Below are 10150 nucleotides of genomic sequence, written 5' to 3'. Positions count from 1 at the left end.
TCACCTTCTGCTGGTGTATTTGCTCACTTTGTCACGAAGCTCTTTGGTTTTGACCCCATAAATGATTGGGTTGAGCATGGTAGGGACGAGGAAGTAGAGGTTGGCCAAGATGATGTGAACATGGGGAGCAATGCCCTGACCAAATTGGTATGTCAGAGAGGTGAAGAGGAAGGGAGTATAAGTTGTCAGCATCACACAGATGTGGGCTGTGCAGGTGTTGAGGGCTTTCTGGTGGGCTGTCTTGGAGGAGATTCTGACGACAGCCCTGGCAATCAGACCATAAGACAGGGCAATGAGCGTTAGGTCTAACCCGGTGACTACAAATGTAATCACCAAGGAATATGTCCTGTCAACCGTGGTGTCCCCACACGATATCTTCACCACAGACATGTGGTCGCAGTATGTATGGGGGATAATGCGGTTGGTACAGAATGGCTGCCTGATCAAGTTCAAGGGCAAGGGCAAAATGAAGAGAACAGCTCTTATCAAACATACTAGCCCTAGATTAGCTATTCGTGCATTGGTGAGGATGGTGGCATATCTGAGAGGGTTGCATATGGCAATATAGCGATCGAAGGCCATTGTCACAAGGATGGCTGAGTGCATAACAGAAACTGTGTGAATGAAGAACATCTGGGTGAGGCAGCCACCCACAGTAATGCCTTTTAAATTGAACCAAAATATACACAGTGCCTTTGGCATGATGGAGGTAGATGAGCAAATGTCTGTGAGTGCCAGCATGCAGATCAGCAGGAACATCGGCTTGTGCAGGGTCTCCTCTTTCCCTACAACAAACAGAACTGTGAAATTTCCCAACAGGCTGATAATGTAGAACGTAGAAAAACAGATGGAAATCCAGACGTGAGCAGCTTCCAGGCCAGGGATTCCCATTAGCATGAAGGTTGAAGGGTCAGAGGGGGTGAGGTTGAAAGCTGCCATGAGGTTGTTGATGCATCAGTAGGGCTAAGAAATGTTCAAGGTGCCTGTGCAGGGAGAGAAGCACATTGAGTGGGTTTACACACTTTATAGCAAATAGCAAGGTAAAGAGTTTATAGTTATTATTCCTCTAAAAAGGGGGTGAGTAGTGAGGTGGCAACATTTACAGATGACACCAGATTATTTTGGTCATAGTCGAGTCCAGAGAAGTCCTCAGAGGGAGCTAACCAAGCCAGTTGAATGGGCAGCATGATGGCATAGAAACTTCAATGTCAATAACAGCAACGTGTATTCCCATTGGAGGGAAATGCATGAAGTCAGAAAACACCTGGGAAGGTTCTAATTTAATTGCATGAACTCAGGACAGGGAGCAGGGCATCCTGGTACACACCTCTGGGAAACCCTGCTTACAGTTCAAGCATGGACAGAGACTAAGCAAAACATTTGGGATCTAGGAGGAGTGGGATGGAAAATCATAAAGATAATACACTGCCATAATATCAGTCCAACAATGTTTCATCATCCTCTGGACTCCTCTGTGTAGTAGTGAGCACCCCTCTCACAAAGAATATTGCAGAACTAGAGGGGTTCAGGCAAGGGCAATGAGAATAATAATGGCCCTGGGGAAACTCTCATACGGAGAGAGGTTGAAAAGACTGGGATTGTTACCTTACAAAGGGGATGAATAAGAGGGGACATGAGAAAAGTCTATAAAATACTGACTGGTAAAGAGTTGATTGAGAATGTGTTCTTCCTGTTTCATAACACAAGATCAAGATGACACTCAATTAAACTGAAATGTGACATATTCAAAGCAGATAAAAAAAAGAATGCTTTCTTCACTCAATGCCTAATTAGTCTGAGGAACAAGAGGTAGTTGAGGCCGTGAACTAAGAAAGATTCAGTAAAGGTTTGGATATTTACATGGGTAGTGAGACTATCCAGTTACAATAGTTACAGGTAAATAAATATTTTGGAAATCCTAGACACCAAAGTGTTTCAGGGCACAAGCCAATGTCTAGCTGTCAGGCATTAGGGCGACACCTTCCAGGTGATCAGGTCACACACACCCATACATCTACTGTTGAGTTTCTTACACCTTCTTCTGCAGGACCTGAGGTTGTCCCTGTAAGAGAGAGGACACTGAACTAGATAGAGCATAGGTCTGATCCATGATGCAATTCCTATATTAGAAAGAGCCCAGTTTTCCCCATGGAAATAAACATAATCATGTTGTGCTAAGACTTTGTGCTCAAGGGAATGGGCACAAATGACACAAGGGTATTGGTATTCAGCATACAGGCCTTCACCTCTGTTACTCCCCTTGTTTCTTTTGGTGACACTCTTTCTTACAGACACCCAGCTTTGTCTGAGGCATAAGTTACAGGTGTTAACTGACAAGTGTAAGCAGAGACTTGTGTCAGCAATTCAGCTGCTACCCTATCTCATGCCTGAATATTGATGAAGTTTGCAGATGACACTAAAATTGGGGGATTGTAAATAATGAAGAGGACAGGTCACAGTTCAGAGTAATCTGGATTGGTTGATAAACTGGGTCAAAGCAAACAATATGTGTTCTAATATACCTATGTAGATATCTTCATCTAGGAACAAAGAATGTTTGTGATGCTTACACGATGGGGGACTCTCATGGAAAGTGCAATGACTCTGAACAACATTTGGGGGTGTGAAGGGATAATTAACTAAACATGAGCTCCCAGTGACTCAGTGCCAGAAGAGGCCAATGTGATCCTTGGATGATAACCAGGGGAATCTCAAGGAGATGTGGAGAAGTTATTTTACCTTTGTATTTGCCTCTGGTGCAACTGCTCCTGGACCCTTTGTCAAGTTCTTTTGTCCACAATTAACGATCGATGCTGATCTATTGAAGAGGGTTCAGAGAAGAGTCACGAGAATTATTAAAAGATTAGAAAACAACCTGCCTTATAGTGATAGACTCAAAGATTTCAATCCATTTAGTTTAACAAGTTTGGTTTTGGGATGACTTTTGATAACACTTTATAAGTTCCAACACGGGAAAGAAAAATATAATAAGCTTTTCAGCCTAGCATAGCCCGATTCAATGGCTGTAAATTGAAGTTAAAGCAATTATGACTGGAAATAAGGTGTACATTGTTTAAACAGTGAGAGCATTCACACAGGCAGGGACACACCCAGCTGCAGTTACCTGCAGGGGATGACCAGCTACTGCATGAACCAACAATAGAAAGGTTATAGCCAATATAACCCCCAGGTTCCCAGGCTAGGACCTCAGAGCTGGACCGTCCTGCCCTAGTACATACTCTGACCAGTATGAATTTGTTACCCAGTTCCTTCAATGTGGGGAGGAAAATGCACACTTGTGGTAACCAAGCTGAGATATTTCCCCCAGACACCTAAGTTAAAGGGATACTAGGTTTAGATTAAAACATAAAATAGATAGAATATAAGTGATTATATTGGATAGCAAACAGATCAAAGAAGATGACCTAGCAAATCAGGAATAAGGCAAACTAAGTTTAACACACTAGTTAGATTGACTATGAATTAGCAGGTTCTCACAAGCCATCTGGCAGATTCTCAAGGCAGAAACTGCATTTGACTTGCAGCTCAGGTTTCTGAGGTTTCCATACACAGACTAGAAATCCCTTAGCCTGGGTCCAGCACTTTCCCCAATTCAGTCTTTGTTCCTCAGGTGTTTCCAGCAATCCTCTTGTGTGAGGAGTGAAGAACCACCGATAATGTCACTCCCAGCCTTATAAAGCTATAGCATATGGCAGGAACCCTTTGTTTCAAAACTTGGTTCCCAAACCAGTTAGTGGGAAAATACAGACTCCGCAAGGTGTAGTCCTAATTTATGTGGCCTGGTCAAATGCCCTGGTAGAGTGATAGTATCCATTATTTAAAGGCTGTCTGCAGCGTTCTCAGGAAGCCTGAGATGAGTTTTTCCTCAGGCCAATTGTTTTACTTACTAGCTCATTGCCCTCAATGGGCCCTTCCCAACTAGCTCCTTAGACTGAAAACTTCTTGCCAAGTGGGTGTTCCCCAGGTGGAACTGCATTTCAAATGCAGATACATTGACAATATTCAGCTGGGGGCCCACTGGCTAAGCAGCAGTTCTGCAGAAAAGCACCTGGGGATTACAGTGGATAAGAAGCTGGATATGAATCAGCAGTGTGCCCTTGTGTCCAAGAAGGCTAATGACATATTGGACTGCCTTAGTAGACGCATTGCCCACAGATCGAGCACAGTGATTTCCTTCCTCGATTCGGCACTGGTGAGGCCACATCTGGAGTATTGCGTTCAGTTTTGGGCCCCCCACTACAGGAAGGATGTGGAAAATAGAAGAGAGTCCATTGAAGGGCAATGAAAATAATCAGGGGGATGGGGCAGATGACTTATGAGGCGAGGCTGAGGGAACTGGGCTTGTTTCGTCTGCAGAAGAGAAGAGTGAGGGGGAATTAGATAGCAGCCTTCAACTACCTGATGGGGGTTCCAATGAGGATGGAGCTCGGCTGTTCTCAGTGGTGGCAGATGACAGAACAAGGAGCAATAGTCTCAAATTGCAGTGGGGGAGGTCTAGGTTGGATATTAGGAAACTTTATTTCACTAGGAGGGTGGTGGAGCACTAGAATGGGTTGCCTAGGGAGGTGGTAGAATCTCCATCCTTAGAGGTTTTTAAGACCTGGTCTGAGAAAACCCTGGCTTGGACGAATTAGTTGTCGAATCCGCGGGACCGGGGACCTCCTGCAGACACGCCGCTGAAGGCGGCCTGCCTGCTGTGCTTGTGACGGCAAAAAAGCTAGAGCCGCCCCTGCCTGAGGTGCCCCCAAACACACTCAGGGCCAGGTAAGGTCCTAGCCCTGGCCTTAGACCATCAATCACAAAGAAAAATTCAATATCAGCGTTGCTGCCCAGCTGTCCCTGTAAACCCTGCTCCCCACGCCCATAACCTTCAGTGCTGCCCGCCTGTCTGTGAACATGCCTCTCCCCACCCCAGAATCCCGAGCTCTATTTACCAGTCACTGTACACCCCCTGCCTGTCCTCACTGCCCTTAGTGCTGGCTGCTTCTCTGTGTACACCTCCCTCCACGCAACCAGAACCCCCAGCACTGCCTGCCTGTCTGTGTACTACCTGCTCCCCGCCACCGTAATTGCCCGTTCTGCCCACCAGCTGATATACATCCTGCTCCCTGCCCAGAACCCCCAGTTCTGGCCACTCTCCATATATGTACCCCACCCCCACAACTTCCAGCCATGCTACAGAGAAATACCCCTCACCCAGCAGCAAAACCAAGTACCAGACATGGGGAAATGGGGAAGATCAGCCTGAACTGCCTTTCAGGGGGCAAAGGGAACCCCAGCAGCAGCTCAGTCTGTGCAGGGAAGCAGAGAGGGACAGGATTGGCGGGAGGGAGAGAGGGTGTTGAGACTAAAAGAAGCCACTGCGAGTAACTCTTCCTAAAAATGACACAAAGCATTAATATATTGCAGCCCATTAGAAACCCAGACCGACCTCCCTGAGGCTGCTTTTTCTATGTTGTCAATTGCTGACGTTACCATGAGGCTGTAGTGGGGTTGCTCATGGGAGGAGGGGTGGTCCGGAAGGGGGACAGTCTCAGAAACAATCTGCTACAATGTTGTCCACATTATGTTACTGCCTGAGACACCCACCACCCCAGGAGCCCTCCTTACAGCTCCTTGGTCTGTGCATTAGGCAGGATGTCCATTCCCTCTTTCACCCAGTTTGAGGTCTCCACACCAATGTGATCTGGATACTGTGATCTGGATACTGAATGTTTTTCTCTCCCCCAACACACACACACACACACACACACACACAAGCACCCACACACGCATACACACACACAGAGTGTGCATTCCTGGACACCCCCCCCCAGTGAGATTTCCAACAGCACTCTAAGCCAGAATCATGCTTTTCTTTTTACTGCCTTTTTACTGCCTTTTGGTACTTCTTATCCACTCAAGAACCAGAGATGCAGGGGCACAGAGAGAGCAGAGCCCTCTCCCTTGTCAAAAAGACTGTTTTCCTCATTGTTCTGACCCTGTAAGCCTGTGAGTTTGAGATTTCAGCAACATTCCTGTCAGTTCTGCTTTGATCCAAACTAGCTCACCTGTCCTTAGAGGCCACGAGACAACTGCTTTTAGAACTGATTATAAGGAATAGTAAAGAGATCGAAGGAGATGACATAGCAAATCAACAAAAAGGCAAACTAAGTTAAGCCAGGTAAGGTCCCAACACTGGCCTTGGAATATCAATCACAAAGAAAAATTTAATGTCAGCGCTGCTTCCCAGCTGTCCCTGTAAACCCCGCCCCCCATAACCTTCGGTGCTGCCAGCCTGTCTGTGAACATGCCTCTCCCCACCCCATGATACCCAGGTCTGCTTGCTGGTCACTGTACACCCCCTGCCTGTTCTCACTGCCCTGAGTGCTGCCTGCTTCTCTGTGTACACCTCCCTCCACGCAGCCAGAACCCCCAGCACTGCCTGCCTATCTGTGTGGAACCTGCTCCCCGCCACCATAATCATCAGTTCTGCCCGCCAGCTGATATACATCCTGCTCCCTGCCCAGAACCCCCAGTTCTGGCCACTTGTCCATCTATGTACCCCACCCCCACAACTACCAGCCATGCTACAGAGAAATACCCCTCATCTAGCAGCAAAACCAGGTACCAGACCCCACAGTGACAGCTCACAGAAATATCTCCTCAAACTAGGTTAAACTCAATGTCTGCCTGCACTGGGGAAAAGGGGGAGATCAGCCTGAACTGCCTTTCAGGGGGCAAAGGGAACCCCAGCAGCAGCTCAGCCTGTGCAGGGAAGGAGAAAGGGACAGGACTGGTGGGAGGGAGAGAAGGTGTGGAGACTAAAAGAATCACTGTGAGTAACTCTTCCTCAAAATGTCACAAATCATGAACATATTGCAGCCCATTAGAAACCCAGACAGACCTTCCCGAGGCTGCTTTTCCTGTGTTGGCAATTGCTGACGTTACCATGAGGCTGTAGTGGGGTTGCTCATGGGAGGAGGGATGGTCCGGAAGGGGGACAGTCTCAGAAACAATCTGCTACAATGTGGTCCACATTATGTTACTGCCTGAGACACCACCCTGACCCAGGAGGCCTTGTTACACCTTCTTGGTCTGTGAATTAGGCTGGATGTCCATTCCCTACACACAGACACAGACACAGACACACAAACACACACACACACACACACACTGTGCATTCCTGGACCACCCCCAGTGAGATTTCTAACACTGCCTGGCTTCCTCTAAGCAAGAATCATGCTTTCCTTTTCACTACCTTTTGGTACTTCTCATCCGCTCAAGAACCAGAGATGCAGGGGCTCAGAGAGAACAGACCCCTTTCCCCATAAAAAAACCCAACAACATTATAATCATTGTTCTGACCCTCTAAGCCTGAGAGCTTGAGATTTCAGCAACTTTCCGGTCAGTTTTTCTTTGGTCCAAACAAGCTCACCCATCCATAGAGGCCACAGGACGCCTCCTTTTGAAATCCATGGAGGCTCATGGCCAGTGCAAATCAGGCAACTTATTTAAATCCCTTCATACGGATTTAGGGTGAACTCCTATCCATGTTGGGAGATTTGCCATTCATTTCAATGGGACCAGATTCACCCTTAGTGTTTAACTTTTGGCTCCAAGAGGCCAAAATCATGGCTTTGGGTCGTGCTACAGAGAGCGCTATTCTGTTAGGGCGCTGAAAGAGTCTGAAGGAAACACCCAGTTTATGTGGTGTTCTGAGACCGGGTATGAAAGATGGGGATTTCGAAACATGTGGGCCCTAATTTTGCTTTCAGGGAGGCCAGTGGCAGTCTGGAGTGATCCAATGAAAGCAGAATGTGAGGGCAAAATCTGGCCAGTGTGCAACACATTCCTGTTGTGAACCCTCTGGTAACACAGATACCCACTGCAGAGGCTTTCCCTGCGCTTCTTAACAGGGCAATGAAGTTGTTGAATTGGAAACCATGAGCGAAGAAGAAAATAAAACCACCGCCCAAAAAGAGGAAGCTACTGAGACAGATAGAAGAACACAGTAAGAGACAAGGAACTGATCTTAACAACTACTATTTATCTAATCTATTTCTATAACATTTTTAGTTCCAATTTTACCAGGTAAATCCCTTGGGGTTTCAGACAATACTAAACAGTTCAAATCATTGTGCTGGTGAATCCTGCCCAGATGGTTCTTGACTTTACCCCTGGAACTGTTCCTGAGCCCTTAGCACTGACTTTATTGCAGAAACAAACAACTCACCAAAACTCCGCTCAGCAGAGAGAGGAATTCTTCTTCCTGCAACAGGAAGGCAGAGCCCTGAGTATCAGTGTCTGAATCTCACACGTCTGACACACAGCACGCTGAACCACAACCTTTATGATTCCCCTGTACAGTCCCTGCAGACTCGCAGGTTGGCCAGGATTCACAGACAATTCTCTTGGCTCCGTTACCAGTGGGAAGAGCAGAAAATAGACCTTGGAGAATTTCAGCCTGAGAGGTTCCCTTGGGAGAGAAGACATGATTCTCCAATAACAGGGGTTCAGATTGTCAGGACAAACTGAATCTCACAGACTTGATAGAGTGGTCCGGTACAACTGAATCCCTAGAGAGAAAAGGAAGAGCCAAGTTTTAGATGTGTTCCGTTATATCAGCATTACCATGCTGCTGCCCATAGTCATAGAATCCTCTTTATCCTCCCAGCTGACGAGCCCTGCGCAGAATCCCTGAGAACACGACATACAATGTAAAGGTTTTTCCTTGTGGCACATACTTGTTTCAAACCCATTTGATAGCGTCTCTCAGACCGAGGGTAGCACAGATTGTCCCTGCTTAATGATAAAAACCCATAGTGCACTACTTCTGCCATGGCCAGGAGCAACTTTCTCAGCCCCTTCAGTGATCAGCATGTGCCCTGAAACCTGGAGACTGCTAGAGTCACTGCACAGGCTGTAATTAGGATAGGGAGGACAGAGGAAGAGGTTCAGAGGCACAGATGTGAATTAAGTGCCCAATGTCCATCCACATTTGGTGGGACTCAGGTGGTTAAAGGCACAGAGGCAGTAGGCACCAATTATAGTCTTCGCCTCCACAACATCCTCTGGCGAAAAGTTCCACAGGGTAGGTCCAGAGAGTTCCTGGAGGATAGGTCCATCCATGTCCCACATGCCCCACTATCTCAAACAGTCCCTGCTATCGAACCAATAATTTGAACTGAAAGCTTGGTAGTAACACTAACATTCAGTTTCCCAGTTTGAAAACTCACAGCTGGACCCTTTGGCATAGGCCTTCTCTTTTACCTGTTGTGCATTTAGCAAAATTCTTCTAGCAAATACCTGCAAAATCTTGATGCGATTCCTTAATTGAAGAATGTATTGGACTGTGTTCATCGCCTGGGGTTTTTGCTCTTCCATGTTTCTGCAAGCATGTCTGGAAAGTCTCGAGGTTGCTTCCCAGACAGCAGATCAAAGGGAGAAAGAACGCTTGGAGGCTTGAGGCACATCCCTGATCACAGAAAGGTGGCAGGGGAAGAGTTGGTCCCAATGTTTGGCATCCGAGACTACAAACTTCTTTAACACTGCCATTAAAATTCTGTGAAATCTCTCTACCCTCCCATCACTCTGGGGATGGTAGATCGACGTTCTGCATGTCTTTAACCTCAGTAGATACTACAGGTCTTTCATTAGTTGTAAAGTAAAGTTAGGTCTGTAATGATGCTGCCTTTGGTGGGACACTTCTGAGAGTATCAATTCAGGACAAATTGCTCAGAGCAGGGCAGTTACAGCCCGAGGTTAGGGTTCCTTTGCACACCAAGGCAAACCAAACAAGCCAAAGATTGAAGACTTTGGTTTTACCCCGCTGGCTATCCAGAAGTCATAAAAGTAATTCCCTTAGACACTCCAGTTTCCCAGTACACCCACCAGTGACACTCATTATGGGGACGAATGGTTATGGAAACCAATACCCCAGTAAAAGAGAAAGGTTCTCCCAATCCCAAAGCAGCAAGGCCTAGACCCAGGTAAATCAGATCTTACCCACAAATCATGCTGTTGCCAATCCTTTAGAATCTAAAACATATAGGTTTATTCATAAAAGAAAAACAATATAGATGAGAGGTAGAATAGGTTACATGGAATCAATTACATACAGTAATGATAAAGTTCTTGGTTCAGGCTT

General features: G+C 46.6%; 1 protein-coding gene across 1 annotated transcript; it reads right to left on the bottom strand.

Moving 5' to 3' along the window:
* Positions 1-939, bottom strand: LOC135972266 (olfactory receptor 52P1-like). Its single transcript, XM_065549637.1, has one exon. It carries the CDS (start codon positions 937-939, stop codon positions 1-3), a length of 939 nt encoding a protein of 312 aa, XP_065405709.1.
* Between the last annotated feature and the right edge of the window lie 9211 nt (positions 940-10150).

This window comes from Chrysemys picta, chromosome 1, assembly GCF_011386835.1.
Source record: "Chrysemys picta bellii isolate R12L10 chromosome 1, ASM1138683v2, whole genome shotgun sequence".
Classification (NCBI taxonomy): Eukaryota; Metazoa; Chordata; order Testudines; family Emydidae; genus Chrysemys; species Chrysemys picta.
This window is presented reverse-complemented; position numbering and strand designations above follow the sequence as displayed.

Coding starts and splice junctions, on each gene's coding strand:
- LOC135972266 (XM_065549637.1), bottom strand. CDS start 939: ATGGCAGCTTTCAACCTCACCCCCTCTGACCCTTCAACCTTCATGCTA.